This window comes from Petaurus breviceps, unplaced genomic scaffold (assembly GCF_028583685.1).
Source record: "Petaurus breviceps papuanus isolate PSGF00001 unplaced genomic scaffold, PetGlider_PUasm1.0 379, whole genome shotgun sequence".
NCBI classification, from domain to species: domain Eukaryota; kingdom Metazoa; phylum Chordata; class Mammalia; order Diprotodontia; family Petauridae; genus Petaurus; species Petaurus breviceps.
The window spans coordinates 718,253-737,148 of NW_027186303.1; the positions used below are offsets into that span (position 1 = coordinate 718,253).

The 18,896-nt window shown below is 41.4% G+C and overlaps 1 protein-coding gene across 1 annotated transcript in view; it reads left to right on the top strand.

The window, feature by feature from the left end:
• STAB2 (stabilin 2) overlaps window positions 1-18,896 on the top strand; it is a 166,431-nt gene that overhangs the window by 7,039 nt on the left and 140,496 nt on the right. Inside the window, exons 3-11 of the mRNA XM_069099363.1 lie at window positions 498-613; window positions 5,442-5,527; window positions 7,391-7,460; window positions 8,065-8,160; window positions 9,649-9,774; window positions 9,997-10,193; window positions 11,331-11,464; window positions 16,225-16,358; window positions 18,531-18,613. Of these exons, the coding sequence (XP_068955464.1) occupies window positions 498-613; window positions 5,442-5,527; window positions 7,391-7,460; window positions 8,065-8,160; window positions 9,649-9,774; window positions 9,997-10,193; window positions 11,331-11,464; window positions 16,225-16,358; window positions 18,531-18,613 (1,042 nt within the window). The remainder of the gene's footprint in view (window positions 1-497; window positions 614-5,441; window positions 5,528-7,390; window positions 7,461-8,064; window positions 8,161-9,648; window positions 9,775-9,996; window positions 10,194-11,330; window positions 11,465-16,224; window positions 16,359-18,530; window positions 18,614-18,896) is intronic.

The following is an 18,896-nucleotide window of genomic DNA, read 5'->3' on the forward strand; positions in this document are numbered from 1 at the left end:
TACACAGGGTTGCAGAGAAGGTGTGAACTTCCTTTGGTAGATGAAGTTTCTTCAACTAGAAGTTCTCTGCATTAATGACCACACTGATCACATTAATGACACATCCTTGCCTTTTAAAAAAAAAAGTTGAACCTTTAGAAAAAAACAACTCCATTGCCTCTAGTACCACTCTTTCTTTTCTCCTTTAGAAGCTCTTGGTTTGTTTCACCTCTACAAATGGGATTATAGTCAGGTTATGAAAACAGAATAAAAGTGTGAGAATAAAGAGTGTTTCATTTTGTGTCTTTTTATCCCCTCACCAAGTATAATATCTGACACATAGTAGGTTCTTAATAAATGCTTGATTTATTGATTCTATAACCAGTCTATCTGGTTCAATGAGTTGTATTCCTTTATGATATTGGTTTATATAGTAAACCTCTAAGTAGTTTTCTAGAAAATGTCTTAAATTTTTCTGTGTGCCTAAGCCCGCTCCTTTTTTTTCCTCTGTCTCCAAGATACTCCTTCAAGGTCAGGGATTATGCCTTATCTCTTCCTGGCTGCCGACACATATGCAGGAAGGAATATCTCCAACCCCTGTGCTGCCCAGGATTCTGGGGTCCAGACTGCATGGGTAAGTGCCCTTATCTTTACCTCAGATTTATGGACACAGAGCAAATGTCTTCCTAGTCCTTGTTCAGTTTCATAGGCAAGCTTTGCAATCAGAAAACTTATAGGATGATCTGAGTCTCTTCAGTCCAGTTTATCTGTATGCAGACATATTTCAATTTATAGGAAGAATTTCCTTTTGTACATGGCATAATTGAAGTAGGGGTCAATCTACATTCAAATCTCCCTCCTGGCACTCACTAGCTTTGACCCCAGGCAAGTCCCTTAATCTCTCTGAGCCTGTTTCCTCACCTGTTAAATGGTGTTAATAGTGCCAGGATTGTGAGGCTCAAAGAAGATAATGTTTGTAAACTGCTTTGCAAATATTAATGGTTCAGATGCAACATGCCATAAAAAAGCATGTTGGCTGTGGCATCCAAAGATCTGAGTTCAAATCCTTGCTCTGACCTTTGCTTTCTGTATAAACTTGGGCAAAGAACTTAATGCCTTTGAGCCTCAGCTTCCTCATCTATGAAAGGAGGTGCCTTCCAGCACTGTATCTATGGTCCTGTGTAAGTGCTACTTTCCCTTCTTTCTCTGATCTTTTCTTTTAGCACAATAAAGAGAATAGTCACTATAAAAATGAGATGATCTGAAATCAGAAGCTCAAGCACATCCTATCTTTTGCATTATACTGTGTCTCCTGCCAAGCATAGAAAAGTTCCCTATATGAGATCAAAATGGTAAAAAAGGTGAAAAAGTTATTTGAAAGCTCACTGCATTCCTTCTGATTGTTCAGTTCAATAAGCATGCTTTGAGAGCATGGTGTGTGAGACTGCTGGTTACTGGAGATACAAAGATAAATAGTAATAACAATAACAATATTTTGCATTTATATTGTGCTCTAAGGTTTGAAAAGCGCTTTATAAATATTATCTAATTTGACACTCCCCCCAACAACCATTACAAGCACTTATTATTTTGTTACCTGTAGAAATGACAGATGTTTCATATCACATTATACTTGTTACAGATAGTTCAAAATACTGTTTATGGTCATCAGCCCTTTCTCCACATCTAACCATCAGGTAACTGGAGTCAGTTCATTTTTAAATTTTCAGAGTGAGCATTTGCACCTCAGGAATCAACAAATTCTGTTAGTTAGAACTTGATTTAATATTTTTCATTGTCTAGACTTAAGAAAGTGATAGAGAAAATGTTAATGATATAAATTAAACTTAAAAGTGTGTCCAGACACACTCCTGCCCTGACTCAATCATACACTTAACTCTAATTCTGTATCTGACCTTAACCTACCAAACACCATGAAAAACCATTTCAAAATAACTATAGTTATGAGACTTGCTACTGTATCATACATCACTACAGTCTTATTGTCTACAAACTATTTCAATTTAATAATATGTATTTTATGCTTTAAAAAAAACATGATTCTGAGGAGTCCACAGGTTTCACCAGATTTGCCAACAGAGTTCAGGATAGGAAAAAAAAGTTGAGTCTCTGAACTAGAGAAGCAATTTGCCAATCAAAAAGTGAGTGCTATGTGCCAAACATTATGCTGGACTCTGGAGACACAAAGAAAAAAAAGCAGTTGTTGCCTTCGGGGAGCTTATCTTCTTTTGGGGCAAAACAACATGTACATATTTCAAAGCCTACAAAATAGATACAAAGTAAAGTATAAGCCAGCAGAAGGGAGAGGATGGAAGCAGCCAGTAAGAATATTGTTGCAATAGCCTAATGAATTTGGAGATCAGAAGAGCAAACAGTGTGTGGGTGTTTCTTATTCCTTCTGTCACTCAACTGAGGGGGGAAGAGCTAGAGCACACACCCTTTATCTTCTGTTAGTGAACATGCTGCATTTGTTAGAAAGGCTTCCTTCCTTCCTGTGACGTGTGGAGAGAAAAGTATCTCTCCTGGAATTTCACGGTGATGACAAAGTGAGATTCTGGCTATCACTTTACATTTCCTAAAGAGATATAGGTTCTGGGAGGGGGAAGCCAGGAAGGGGAAAGGAATCCTTGAGCTTACATTTGGAGGAAGCACATTCCCAGGCTCTGCAGCTATAAACTAGACAAGGCAGAATTCTCTTCCTTCTCAGTAAATCAACCACATCATCACCCCAAACCCCTTCAGAAACCAGGCACAAAATCTAACCATTCACACAACTGCCACTAATGGGGCTCTAATGATTTTGCCCTTGTTGAAACTGGCAATGCTACAATACCTGAGTCTTCTCGCTTCTGTTAATGGTCATCTTCATTCAGGAATACAGAACCAAAATGCTTTCATCTCAGGCATCATATCACACATGAACAAACCAGAATTAACTAGGCACTTAGTAGCTATTTTATGTCAAATTATGAGATTTAATTAAGTTATGGAATTGAATTAAGTGTATTGAGTATGCAGGGGTTGGGCAGTGTTTACATGTTCATAGGGCTCTAGGTCTAGAACTAGAAGGTGCCTCCTTTCATAGATAAGGAAGTTGAGACTCAAAGGTGTTAAGCTATTTGTCCAAGATTATACAGGAAGTAAAGATCAAAGCCAGGATTTAAACTCAGATCTCTGGACTCCATAGCCTATGGGTAATAATGCATGAATGTAAATACAAAATGTATTCAAAGTGGACAGCTGTAATTTAACAGCTGGGCAGATGAGGAAAGGTTTCCTATAGGGTAGCACTTGACTCAGCTTTGAAGAAAGTTAACAACTCTAATAGGCAAAGTTAGGGAGAGAATATGCATTCCAAGAATAGGAAGGGACCTTAATGGAACCACTCATTTTACAAAGGAAGAAGTTAAGGTTCAAAGAGAAGTGCTATCTTCCTAGATCATCAGCTCATAGATCAGAATTCTGGAACCGAAAGGGACATCAGAAGTTAGCTAGACCTTCATTTTGCAGATGAAGAAACTGAGGCACAGAGCAGAAGTTATTAACCTGTAAACTTTTTTAAGATTTTGATATTTAAATATTTTATTTAATTAATTATTTAGTTGATTTATTTAATTATTATTTTAATATTTAAATGTTAGACATTTAATATTTTTATAAGTACTTCAGTATATTTCCTTTAAAATCCCATCAAGGTCTTTTTTTTTCTTTTTGCATTTAAAAAATTCTGAGAAAGGATCTATAGATTTCACCACACTGCCAGTGGGTGCCATCACACAAATAAAGGTTAAGAGAGGTTAAGTGGCTTGCCCAGAGTTACACACAGGTAGTTAAGTGGCAAAAACAGGACTTGAAAACAGGTTCCCTGTATCTAAAACCAGAAGTATTTGTTGATGTTTCATTCAAGTTCTTTGAACAATAGATGGATAGCAATTTGTCAGTTGTGTTGTAAAAAGACCCTTTCTGTTTCGAGTAATCTCAGATACTATTTGTGTGACCTCAGGCAAATTGCTGAACCTCTATGAGGCCTCAGTTTCCTTATCTGTAAAATGTGGGGGTTAGGGATATGGCCCATGAAGTCCCTTCCAAAACTCTCAAATCTTATCTTGGTAATAATACAAGCAGGATGAATACAAACACGTCTACTGGAGAGCCATTGCCTAAGTATCTTATCAGTGATGTTGCCAAGGTCGTAGTTGTGCTTGCTTATTTCCCATCAGGATACACATTTTCAGCCAGGGATATAAATGGGAAAACCCAGGAAACATTAGAGTTATCTCCAAATCCAACCAGCAAGGTTTCACACCCAGCTCTTGACAATTAATTGGTATTTTCCTTACTTTTGAAAATATAGAATTCCTAGGAGGTCCCTAGCTTCATGCCAAAAGGAAACTCTTTATCTCCCTCCCTAAAGCTCCAGAACAATATGATGCTTTGCTGACCAGCTGATAATGGCTTGACCTCTTCATTGAGAAGAATGGCCAAACAGAAGGCCACTTGGGGTCCTGATGATAACTCAGGGAAAATGGAACTACTGTGACCCAAAATAGCTTTCTCAGCTATTTTTAGTACACAATGCCCCCAGAAATTAATCCTGGGAGTGGGGGAAGACTATGTCCAATGACACGTATTACAAATAAGAACTATGAAAATTGTTAAATTAATTTAAATTAATTTAATTAATTTAATTTTGTTAAATGAGGGCATGAGGAAAAGAACATAGAAAATTGCTTTGGCTAGCATGAGAAATATGCCTTGGACTGTTTTTTTCAGCTTTGAAAAAAAACCATGACTTGAAGTAGTCTGGTAGGTGCACGGGACTTAGAACCAGGAAGACTCATCTTCATGAGTTCAAATCCAGTTTCAGACACATCCTAGCTTTGTGACCTTGACCAAGTCATTTAACCCTGTTTGCCTCACTTTCCTCATCTGTAAAATGAGCCAGAGAAGGAAATGGCAAACCACTCCAGGATGCTTGCCAAGAAAAGCCCAAATGAGTTAACAGAGAGTCCAGACATGACTGAAACAACACAACAAAAACAAAAACTATATACCAGGCAATGTGTTACGCACTAGGGATACAAAGGAATCATTTACAAATGAAGAGGCTGAAGCTCTGAGGGTTGGGATGATTTGCTCAATAACATCTTGAATTTCCAAGAGGGTATTTGAGTCCTTTGACACCAGAGCCAGGGCTCATCCCATAGTGATGCATCTCCTTCCCTTTGGCTCCATTTGTTCAATGCTGATGTTGATGTTGTTGATGTTGATGCCAATGACAGTGTTAGCCTGTTTTGTTACATGGTTGGGGACAGGTCTAGAGGTTCCCTTCATCCTGACATGCATCCATCATTCCCATGAGCACAGCCTTTTTTTTTAATCATTGTTATTGTTCATTGGCAGTGTTTTCGATTCTCACTTCCCAATTGTGTTTCCTTCAGAATGTCCTGGAGGAGAGAAGACCCCTTGCAGTGGCAGGGGGCATTGTTCTGATGGTGTCGAAGGAAATGGAAGCTGCAGTTGTTTGGTGAGTTCAGGGATGAGTTCTCCAAATTTCATACTCTCCAACCTTAGCCATTAGAGGGTCCCCTTTACTTAATACTTCAATGACTTTTTGACCCCAGCAGTCATGGTCAGTCCTTCAGTTTGGTGGCATAATCTATCCATCCCCTTATTGTCCCAATTATAACATAATAATGCCATTTATAAGAGTTCTGGATTCGGAGTCAGAGGAACTGGAATCCTCTGGGCTACTAACCACCTCTATACCCTTAGACAAGTCATTCATGGAGAGGATGGACTAGATGGGGTCCCTTCTGACTCTGGGTCTTTGATCTTATGATTCTATGACCTATGAAATCACCTCTCTTCTCTGGGCCTCAGTTTCCTATACTGTAAAATGATGGGATTGGCCTAGATGAGCTCTGAGGTTCCTTCCAGCTCTAAATCTATGATAAAATTCTGTTACTTCTCTTATTTGAGCTTTACAACAAACCTCTAAGGTAAGTGTCATGTGCTCCTTGAAGGCAGAAACTCTTTTCCCTTTCATCATATCTCCAGCACTTAACCCAGTGCCTGGTGCATAGTAGGCTCTTAAACAAATGTATTAAGTACCTACTATGTGCTACACACTGGGGAATACCAAGATATCAATGCAAGCCCTGCTCTCCATCTAATTGTTTAGAGGACAATACAGTACATTAGATAGAACAGTACACTTGAAGTCAGGAAGGCCTGGATTCAAATCCTACCTCAGCAACTCACAAGTTATGTGACCCTAGGTATGTCACCTTATCTCTGTGGGCCCTAGTTCCACAACTACAAAATAAAATGAGTACTTGATTGTCTTTCCAGCTTTAAATCTGTAATTCTATGAATCTAGCCTCAGACTCTTATTAGTTATATGACCTTGGTAAAGTCATTTGACCTCTGTAGACCTCAGAGTCCCCATCTATAAAATGAGAAGGGTTGGACTCCATGGCCCCTAAGGTTCTTTCCAGGTTTAAATCTATAATCCTATGATTCCAGTCATATGAACTGGGTCCACACAGGGAGAGCAGAAAATGAGGGGAGGGAAGTAGTGTTGTTTAATGGAAAAAAGCTGAGTTTAGAATGGATGGATTTGGGTTCAAATCCCTTGCTGTCACTTATTATCTGTACAACCTTAGACAAGACATTTTAGCATTCTGGGTTTTAGTTTCCTTATCAATAAAATTAGGAGCTTGAGCCTTAGGGCTTCTTAGGTCCCTTCCAGCTCTAAAGCTATGGTCCTAGATGACGTGTAGGGACTGGGGATTAGATGTGTAATTTCATTGGTATAGGAAACTCTCCAGTGAGAAATTCCCTCCACCAAAGCAGGTTGGCACTTTCTCTGTCCCTCAGATTCTTGGCCAAGTGTCTAGAGCACTGAGACATTGAGTGCCTTGCCAAGGTTATATAGCCCATGTTCATTAGAGATGGGATTTGAACTGACATCTTAATCAATTCCAGTCCAGTCCTCTATCCACTTTGCCATATTGTCTCTATTTATAGCGTGAATGAGTGTAAGATAGAATGTGATGGAGCAAAGAAGAAATCCAGACAAAAGAAAATTTGAGGTGGGAGAGTGAAATGTTCAGTTGGGATGGGGGATGTTAGAGAAGGCATCATGGTGGAGGGGATGCCTGAATGGGGCTTGAAGGAAAAAAAGGATTTCAACACACAGAGGAGAAGAAGAAGGATTTAGCACAAGATACTGGGCTCAAGGGATGCAAATGTACAGAGGTCAGAAAATGCTGTGTTTTCTCACACCTTTATTCGATCTCATCAATGAGAAGACCTAGTATGGTAAGAGAATGTTCCTGGTGCATTGTGAGTACTGTTTAGTCTAATGACATGCTCTGTTCTACAGGAAGGATTTGGTGGAACAACTTGTGAAACCTGTGCTGAGGAGAACCTGTTTGGACCCAACTGCACTTCAGGTGTGCCCAATCACATGAAAGAATGTGTACAAAGAACTCGGTCAACTTTGATGCGTTACATAAATATTAGATATTATTTATTTGTTTGATAATAAATGGGCATTTATTTGATGATAAATTTCCTTTAAAAGTATGATTCAAGAAGCAAACTACACAAAGTCCTTGCAAATAGATGTCTGGACCAAGATTTCAACTTGGGTCTTCCTGACCCAAAACCTCCAGAGAACCTTCAGTTCTCTGTCAATACACAATACAGGCTGCCTCTATATCTCTACCCCAAAAAGGAGAAGTATCCACAATATTTGAGCAGCTAGGTGGTATAGTGGATAGAGTGCCAGTCCTGGAGTGAGGAAGACCTAAGTTTAAATCCCACCTCAGACACTTGCTAGCTATATGGCCCTAGGCAAATCACTTAAGCCTGTGCCTCAGTTTCCTCACTTGTAAAATGAGGGGTTTGCCTCTGACGTCCCTCCCAGTGCAAACCATAGGGTCCTAAGGTAAGAGCACATTCTCCACTCGCCTCACAAGACTGTCTGTTGACAGGAAAGATGCATGTGAGTATAGAAGGGTCATAGACGTGTGGTATGTTTGCTTCTCTCTTCAGTCTGCAGCTGTGTCCATGGTGTGTGTAACAATGGACTGGACGGGGATGGAGCGTGCTTGTGCTACTCTGCCTATTCAGGCCCCAACTGTGATGAGCGTAAGTATGGGTGTGGCCTCTGGTGAGTGCAGCCCCCATGGGTTGGAGGCATTGGGGACTGCCCACAAGGATCAAGCATGATCCCTGCCCTCAACAGACTGTCAGGTGATTAGGAATTTGGGGAAGGGGGCAAAAGGGTTCAGGGCTTGCCATTGGCATAGGAGATTTCCTTCTCCCTTGCAGGGCAGCTAAGAAAGAAAGAGATTATAGGTCATAGGATCTAAAGCTGGAAAGAACCTCCAAGGACCATCTAGCCCAGAAGCAACCAGAGCAATGGGGAGATAGGAGAATGGAAAAAGCCCTGGGTCTGGAGTCAGGAAAAATCAAGTCCAGTCTCAGACACTTACCAGCTATATGACCCTGGGCAAGTCATTTAACCTCTGTTTACTTCAGTTTCCTCATCTAAAATGAGGAAAATAATAGCACCCTACCTCACAAGGCTGTTGTGGAGATCAATGAGATATTTGTAAATTGTTTAGCACGGTACCCAGAACATAGTAAGTGCTATATAAATGTTAGCTATTATTATTTTTAAGGCAAAGTGAATCACCCTACATGTGTCACTAGATTGTGACCTTGGATAAGTCTAATTTTACTTTTATAGACTTCAGTTTTCCCATAGTAATAACTTTTCAGTAGGACTATCTAATTTGCAAACCATTTTCCTTGCAACAGTTCTGTGTGCTAGGTACAGGAGTATCAGTATTATTCCCATTTTACAGAAAAAGAAACCAAAGGGAAATGATTTGTCCATGGCCACACAGTAAGTGGCAGAGATAAGATTCAAACGCTGGTCTTCTGACTTGGATTCAAAGGATGCCCCTTGACCTCTCTGGGCCTCTGTTTCCTCATCTGCAAAATGATGAGTTGGACCCAATGACCACTAAGGTCCCTCCCAGTCCTATATCTTTTTTTAAAAATTTATTTAAAAAAAAATTTTTGGAGGGGCAATTGGGGCTAAGTGACTTGCCCAAGGTCACACTGCTAGTAAGTGTTAAGTGTCTGAGGCTGGATTTGAATTCGGGTCCTCCTGACTCCAGGACCAGTGCTCTATTCACTGAGCCATCTAGCCACCACTCCAGTCCTATACCTTTAGTCCTAAGGAGTTGCCTGAGGAACAAAGGTTAGATGTCTTATCCAGAGACACAATCACATAGTATCATAAGAGGCTTTAGAGGCTATCTCACCTGGCCTTTTCATTGTATAGATGAAGAGCCTGAGGGTAAATGACTTACCCAAAGTCACACATTCATTGTTAGGAGACAGGACCTCACCAGGTGCTCTGACTCTCAACCCAAGACCTTTCTATTATACCTCAGAGTAAGTATCAGAGAAAGGATAGAAGTGGCCATATCAAGCTCATTATGTATGTTATAGAGGGAATTCTTCAGGTATAGGTCATACTAGGTGGGGATGTGAGGTCACTTTCTAGTTCTAAATCTCTTATCCTAAGGCAGTCCTTGACTTGTCTATCTTTATTTATTTTAGCAATCCCAGAGTGTGATGCTTTGTTATGCCCAGAAAATTCCAGATGTTCTCCTTCCAGCATAGATGAGTCCATATTGGAATGTAAATGCATTCCCAATTTCAAAGGAGATGGCCGGCACTGTGAGCGTAAGTAATGCTAATGAGTCCTGCTCAGTTGATGGATATATAATAATTTGTGCAAGTGACCAAAATTTATTTTTCAGTGGCAATTCTCAGCTTTCCTGGAAAAGCTATTTACCAAGAGACCCATTTCCTGGGCCTACTGATGTTCATCTACCATTCCTCAAATTCCTTGGCTCACAGCCAGACCTCACTAATCTGTCCTTTGTTTTGTCCTTGTCTCTCAAGCTATCAACCCATGTTCACAAAAGATCTGTGATGGGAATGCCCATTGTACTTATCTGGGCCCAAATAGACATCGATGTACCTGCCGAGATGGTTACAAAGGGGATGGCCAAGTCTGTGTGCCTGTAGACCCTTGCCAAGAAGACTTCGGAGGCTGTCCCACTCAGTCCACAGTGTGCCAATACGATGGCCCTGGACAGGTGAGCAGATGATAACATGAACAGGATGCCTCTTTGGACAGTGCTGGCCCCAAATGGAAAAATTATGAAATGAGGAAAATTTCAACTTGTAGAATCATAGGATATCAGAGCTGGAAACGTCCTTGGGTACCAGTGAGGCTAATTGCTTCATTTTAAAGAAGGAGCTGGCCTTAGCTAAATTTAGAGCTAATTCTGTACATGACCCTCACTCTCTGCCTAGCTTGTTGGACTGAAAAATTTGCAGGCAAGTGGCATGAAGCCTGAGATGTTTCATGATCAAAGATAGAGAGTCAGAGCTTCCCTCCTCCCTCCTATGAATGAGGTAACTGAGATCCAGGGAAGTCAAGGGGCTTCAGAGGCAAACCCCCATTTTACAAATAAGGATACTGAGGCACAGAGAGGTTCAGTGACTTCTCCAAGGTGACATAGGTAGTAAGTGGCATAGAAGAAACCATAGGATCCAAGGTAACAAAAGCAATTAGCATCAGAGAAGAAATTTGAACTTGGGTTCCCTGAATCAATTATTCCTACATGTGCCATCTCAGATATAAAGACCAGGCTGAGCAAAGTCAGAAACTATAACACTAAATACTGAAAAATAGCTTTTAAAAATGGGAGCTTTTGACACCTAGGATTGAGAGAGACAGACAAAGACAGAGAGACAGAGAGAGAGAGGGAGGGAGGGAGGGAGGGAGGGAGGGAGGGAGGGAGGAAGGAAGGAAGGAAGGAAGGAAGGAAGGAAGGAAGGAAGGAAGGAAAAGAGAAACAAAGAAAACAGTTCCTACCCTACCCTCAGGAAGCTTACATTCTATAGGGAGAAACAGTAGGTACACACAAAATAAGTAGAAGGCAATTTTGTAAGAAGGATACTAGCAGTTGAGATAATATGTGTAAGGTGCTTAGCACAGAGCCTGACACATAGTAGGTGCTGTTCAAATGTTAGTTATCATCATCATTATTATAAGATGTTATTATAGACAAAGGTAGTATTTAAATTGAGCTTTGAAGGTAGCTAGAGACTTGGAGATAGCTAAGAACTAGAGAAACCTTGGCATGATCATTGTGGAAGAGAAACATTCCTCAATTTCATAGATTTCACTGGATTCTTTTTTTACCTCCTTCCATTTTCTATTCAAGTCCCACTGTGAGTGCAAAGAACATTACCAGAACTTTGTCCCAGGACTGGGCTGCAGCATGACAGACCTCTGTGAATCCAGCAACCCATGTCACAAAAATGCCAACTGCACCATGAGGGCACCCGGTCAAACAGAGTAAGTCTCCCTGATGCCAACCAGCTTCATCTTTCCCCAGAGGGCAGATCATGGTAACTGGAGCACACAAAGAGAACCTATGATTTCACAGGTAGAGGTAACTCCCAGGTAAGGAGCTTCCCCTCTGCCAATGAAAAAGTCAGCCCTTTCTCTGCAACAGTCTTGGAGAACTGTCTGGATCACTGAGAGGGTCAGTAAATGTCCCCTGGTCATACAACCAGGGAGTCAGGCCCTATGACCTCAGCACTCACTCCAGGCCACTGTTCTATGTCTCACAGGCATGGAATAAAAGTCATTAGCACTGCACAAAGTTGACCATGGAATAGAAACCCCTTGGAGTCAGAAACCTTATCTCTTCCATCATTTTATCATGACAGCATAGATTTATAGCCAAGGAAACTAAGGACCAAAGAAATTAAGTGACTTGTCCAAGGTCCAAATCAGAAATTGAATTCAGATCTTTCTGAGTTCAAGTATAGTCCTCTCTCCATTATACCATGGAGTGTCTTTGTCTCTCTTGGTCCGTGTGTGTCTCTGTCTCTTAGTGTATGGGTCCTTCAGTTTGTATGTGTACATCTATCTTTGTATGTGGGTCTCTCAAAAGTGTCTCAGTCTGTGTATGTGTGTCTGTCTCTCTGTGTATGGGTCTGTCTGTCTATTTTGGTCTGTGTATGTGTATGTGTCTCTGTGTATGTGTGTGTTTGTGTGTGTGTCTCATGGTATGTGAGTCAGTGTAGATCTGTATTTCTCAGTCTGTATGTGTATCTCTCTGCCTCTCTATGAGTGTCTGTCTGTATACGTGTGTCTGATTTTCTCTCCTGGTCTATGTGTGTCTGTCTGTCTGTCTATTCATCTTTCTTGGTGTACCTGTCTATCTGTCTGTCTTGGTCTGTGTATACACCTCATTTAAAAGGCTCTCCAAGTCCACCCCACACAGCCTCTCCTTTGACTCTTACTCCATTCTGCCGTGCAATGGGGAAATGGCCATTCTGCCATTGCTGGCAGGCCCCAGTTAAGAGTCCCCTGACCCGGGGAGCCCACCACCTTTTGGAAGAGCTACCATGGGCAGGAAGTTTCTCCTTGAAAGAAGCCCAAAATTGCCTCCCTCCACTGGGCTTCCCTACTCCCTATCAAGTTGAATTCTGTTTAATCCAGCAAATGCTTATTAAACCCTTGTTATATTTATGGCCCATTTCAGGGCACTATGTCTAGACATTGAGGATGAAAAAAAAAAGTTCCTTCAAAGAGCTTCAATCTTAATAAGGGAGAGAGGAAGTCGACATGTAAACAGATAAATGTTCATGTTATAATTTGCAAAACTAGAGGGATCAGGAAGTATCTACCCTTGCCCCCAAGGAAAACAAGTCTGTTCCCTCTGCTCATGAAAGTCCCTCAAAACTTGAAGAGAATTCCCACATCCCAGCCCCTCTCTTTCCCTCATTCCTGCCTTCTCTTCTCTCCAGCCTGATATTAACTGGCATTTCTATAGTGTTTTCAAGGTCTCCATGATCTCTCCTGAAGCCTCACAACAAACCTCTGAGGCAGATAATACAGGTATTATGATCTCCATCTTATATCTAAAAAAAAGAAAAGAAAAGAATCCTGAGGTTCAGAGAGGTAAATCGATTAGTCCTAGGTCACACAGTCAGGAAGAGTCAGAGGTGAAATCTGACCCCCAACCCTAGCACTCTACTAGGTCAAGGTCACACTATGTGTTTATCTTTGCCTCCCCAGTATCTAACACATAGTAGGTACTTAATAAATGCTTTTGTCATTCTGCCAGCTCTGGAGTCAGGATCTAGGTTGAAATCCTGCTATCTAATCATCTGTGTGACCTTAGAAAATTCACTGAGTGTCCTTGCATCTCAGTTTCTCCTCTGTAAAATGAAAGAGTTCGATTAGAGGTCTACCATCTCTTCCAGATTTAAATCTATGATCTTATGATAATAATAATAATGAGAATAACAGTAATATTGACATAGCCCTTACTATGTGCCAGGCACTGTGCTCAGCACTTTACAATTATTACTTCTTTTTATCTTCACGACAACCTAGGAAGGTAAATGCTGTTATTCTCCCCATTTTACAGATAATGAAACTGAGTCAGACAACAGTTAGGTCACTTGCCCAGGGTCACACAGCTAGTTAGTGTCTGAGGCTGGATTTGAACTCAGGTCTGCCTGATTACACACATAACTCTCTATCTCCTGTAACACCAGCTGTGGGGTTATAGCCAAATCACTTAACATTTGGGATCCTCAGTTTCCTCATTTGTAAAATGAAGAGATTTCTGAGATTCTTTACAATTATATTTCTTTGATCCCTGATTCTTTCAGCAAATCATGTATCACAATCTCACAGCCCCTCATCTTTCTAGTCATCATACTGCCTTCCCCCCCTCCCCAGTGCCTTTTTACCTAGTAAATCTGTGGATTCAGTGAATTAACCAGACAATCAACACTGGCATCCTTTACACTGAGTACTAGGACACTCTGGAATATTGGCTTATGCTGCCAATGTGGGGTTAAATGGAATGGCAGCAGGAGGAAACAGCTGCTACCGAGGAAACATGTGTACAGGAAGATTACAGGCTTAGACTCCATAATGTATATAGTTTTTTTTTTCCTTATTAGTGAAATATTAGACATTTGCAGTACAAAACAAGACCAGGGAGAGTATATAAACATCAGTGGGACTTCCTGGAAATTGAGCATGAATGCAAAAGCTTTCTGTGTTGGAAAAAAAAACCAAAAACCTATTGGTAGGGAAAGCTTTATGTGATGGTCTGGTGATCAGGACAACTAGGGAGAAAAATGAAAAAGTCAGAGCTTATCTTACATGTCCCTCATTGGTTTCTTGACATATTCCCTCCCTGCCTTTGATAAGTATTTACTTAGCCAGCATTTTCATGATTTCTGCAAGTTTTCAAAGTTCCTCCTCTCAACAACCCCCCTCACCTGTCCAAGGTTACTCACCTTGTACAACTTTCTAGCCTTTCCTTTTTCCTCATCCCTCACCATTAAAATGCATTTAATCAGATCATATCATATGTGCTCATGGGAGAGTGGGTGGTAGCAGGTGACAATATGCAGGTTAAAATATTTCCCCTGTTAAATAACATGTTTGTATTTTAACAGATACTTTCTGGAAATATAGTTTAAACCAAAGGCAAGACTTTACTAGGGGATTGAGGGAAAGATTCAAGGAGAAATTGGCAGTACCCTGGTGAGCTGTAGTAACTAAGACGGTTTTACAAATAGATAGAGTAATGCTTCACAAAAAAAAAATCAGACCTAAATAATTGGAGAAATGTTTATTGATCATGATTAGGTTGTGCCAGTGCACTAAAAATAAAGATAACTTTTTTGCTGGGGCGGCTAGGTGGTCCAGTGAGTAAAGCGCCGGCCCCAGAGTCGGGAGGACCTGAGTTCGGTTCCAGCCTCAGACACTTAACACAAAAAAACTAGTCGTGTAACCTTGGGCAAGTTACTTAACCCCAATTTCCCTCCAAAAGGTTAAAAAAGATAACTATTTTTTTAAGTAGAGGAGGCAAAGGGCCACTTATATGGTACATAATTCTAATGCATAAAAAAGACCCGCTTTCTCCAATGCCTCCCCAACTTGCTGCATGATGTCCAAGATTCCATCTTTACAACTTTATTCCTTTAGTTAAAGTTTTGATGTCTGTTTAAATATTAACAATTGAAAAGGCTGTCAGTCATTAATTCCTTAGTGTTAATAAGCTTGAAATCCTTTCTGGAGAACAGATTTTAATAGGAGGGAGAGGATAGAGAGTAAAAGCTACTGGGAAAAATAAAAAAAAAAAACAATTAGAGAGAGTAGGGGCTCCAAAGATAACTAACTTTGGAATTTTACTAAAGGCAGAATTGATGGGACAGAGCTTTGGAAAACAAGGAGTCATTTTTGGACTTCCCCCTTAAATAAAAATAATGATAATCTTTATAACAAACTTAGATGGTATTATCCCCATTTTATAGATGAAGAAACTGGGGCTCACTGAGGCCTTGTTTGCTCATAATCACATAGCTATTAAGTGTTGATAGAGTGATTCAAACAAGTCCTATGCAAATAGGGATTCTTTTATTCTTTCTATTTGTATCCGTGGGGCAGCTAGGTGGTTCGGTGGATAGAGCACAGGAAGACTGATTTTCCTGAATTGACTTTGGTCTTAGACACTTACTAGCTGTGACCCTGGGCACAGCTTGTTTGCCTCAGTTTCCTTGTCTGTAAAATGAGCTGGACAAGGACATAGCAAACCACTCCAGTATCTTTGCCAAGAAAACCCCAAATGGGGTCACAACTGAAAGTGACTAAACAACCACAACAACAATGTGTACCCACAGCACCTAGCATACAGTAGGTACTTTATACATGCTTTTTGGTTGACTGAGGTCTTCCTGACTCCAGGTTCAGTGTTTCATCCACCACCTCTAAGGACAAGGACCTGAGTGACCTCTAAGGCTCCATCCCTGAGCAGAAGGTCCAGAGGCAGATTTAGATTCCCCATCACAAAAAAGTCCTAATAATCAAAGGTGTCCAAAGTGGAATGGGCTGCTCAGGAACTAAGTAGCAGGTTTCCCCTCACTGGAGATCTTCAGAGAGAAGCTGGATAGATGATCAATAGTCAGAAATGTCATAGAGGAGATGCCCAGTCAGTCGTGGTTTGGGCCAGATGACCTCTGAGGCCCTTCCTGCTTCTGAAATTCTGCCATTCTCTCCTGTCTTCCCCTTCTGCACAGGTGTACTTGCCAGAAAGGCTATGTGGGTGATGGATCAATGTGCTATGGGAACATTATGGAACGGCTGCAAAACCTCAACACAGAACCCAGAGGGCAGTGGCAAGGAAAACTGACCTCATTCATTTCACTCCTGGGTATGCAGTTAAGTATGCAGATTCCTACAGAGAGGTCAGCCCACCAATTTGTACCAGACCCTGGGTAGCCACAAGCCAGGTTGAGATAGAAGGAGAATAAAAATATGGCAGAAGTCAAAGATCGTGGCTAAAGAATTACTTATTCTTTGGAGAGATGGCTGTGAGTCCTGTACCTTTGGGAAGGAATGAAGAAGGAGCAGATTCTAAGTAAGCTGACTGTGGTGAGCCTCTGAAGGAGGGGTCAGGCCATCTGAGAAGGAGCAGGTGATGGAGGCATTTGAGCAAGGAAATCTATACAGTATCCCAGGTTTGGCTTGAATGAGCAGGTTCCCAATGCCCAAAGTATACCTGAGAACCATCAATCCTCAGCACAAAACAGAGATTACATGTATACCCTCTGCCTCAGTCTGACATATACTTCTGTGTGGGGGCAGATAAGGATGGGAAGGTGTGCCCCCTGGAGTCTGAGAGCAACAAGGTTTCTATGGAACCTTCCTTAACATAGGATCCTATCATTGGGTGTCTCTGGGACTCCATGACATGGCATAAAGAGTACTAAAGCTGGATCCAGGGGGCAACTAGGTGGTGTAGCCCTGAAGTCAGAAGGACCTGAGTTCAAATCCAGACTCAGATGCTTAACACACACACACACACACACACACACACAAATTAGCCATGTGACCTTGGGCAAGTCACTTAACCCCAATTGTCCTACCTTCCCCCCTCCAAAAAGCAAAAAAAGAAAAAAAATTTTTAAAAAAAGCTGTATCCAGGAAGAGCTTGGTTCAAATCCTGTTCTGATACTGACGGGCTGACCTTGGGCAAATGACTTATGCTCTTCGCCTCAGTTTCCCCATCTGTAAAGTGAGGGTAATCATGTCTATAGTGTCTCCCTCACAAGGTTTTTGGGAGGATTGGATGTGATGGTTGTCAAGCTCTGTACAGACTTTGGAATCCTATGCACCCACCAAGTAGAAATGCAGCACCTCAGATTTGCCAGCTCACCAAAATGTTTTCCTGGACATAAAGCTGGTCAAGAAGCCAATGAAACCAGCTCCTTAGCAAACTTGCTCCTCCTTGGCCCATTGACATTCACTGGGTGTCTTTAGGGCTGCAAACACTGGATTCCACTTCAATCAGGGGTGCACTGGGTTATTCAGTGGGGACAGACAAGGACACTTTCAAGAACTTTGTTATCCCCAAACCCACCAAATTCCTCTTGACAAAGACCATATATCATAGCATCAGAGATTTAGGGCTTGAAGGAGCCTTAAAGGCCATCAAGTTGAATTCCTTTATGTTACAGGTGAGGAAACTGAGGCCTAGAGACACAAAACAACTTGTCAGGAAGATCTGAGTTCAAATCCAGTTAAAAATATTTACTAGTCGTGTGACCCTGGGCAAGTCACTTAACCTTTTTCTGCCTCAATTTCCTCAACTGTAAGATGAAAGGCCATGAATTTGATGACCTCCAAAGTCCCTCTAGCTCCAAATCTTTGATCCTATGACCTGTCATAAGGCTTCCAGCTCAGAAAAATCTATGTTAATCATAGTGATTTCATTCCAAGTTCCAGTGGATCAGAGATTTAGAGCAGGAAGGAACTTACTGGTCACCTCTAGAATCATTTATTAAGTGCTTTCTGCATGCCAGGCACTAGTCATCTAGTCTAATCTCATCTTACAAATGAGGAAACTGATGTTTACATGAGGGAGATAACTTACCCAAGATGGTACAGAGAGTGATGACCAAGATTAAGCCCACCTAGATTCAAATTCCGTACCCTTTCCACTGTGCCAATCAGTCAGCAAGCATTTGTTATGCACCTACTGTGTGCCAGGCAGTATCAGCTATTTGTGTGACCCTGTATCAGTATCAGCCTGCTCCCATGAGTTAGCCTGGTATACCAGGATGAGAGAATATCCAAAGTTCCAGCATGCCATTGTCACATTGCTGGAGTTAAGTATGCCTTTGGAGTTGCACCTAGGCTCCGAGATGATTACCAAAAGAAAAGCCAGCACAGAGGTACAGGAAGACTCTGCACTCCATCCAGGGTGCCCAGAGAACCCACAGACCCATCATTCCAAAGCCTGGAACCACCCAGCCTCAAGGACTGATATGAACCATCGTGTTTGCATAATGTGTTTTGTCTTGTCCTGTTTTTCTCTCCCAAGACAAAGCCTATGCCTGGCCTCTCAGCAACCTGGGACCTTTCACTGTGCTAGTACCAACAAACAAGGGGTTAAAAGGAACAAATGTAAGTAGTTGTGGGGGTAAATATACTTGGGATGGGGAAGGAAGGGAAGTTCAGGTCACTAAGGATTACCACATCCATCTGCCAAAGTGCCCAGCAGCAAGTCATCATGGTGGCAACATTGGTGATGGTGGTCATAGTAGTGATGGTGGCAATGATGGTGATAGTGGTGATGATGGTGACGGTGGCAATGGTGGCAATGATGGTGATAGTGGTGATGGTGGTGATGGTGATGGTGATGATAGTGGTGATAATGGTGGGAATATTGGTGGTGGTGGTAATAGTA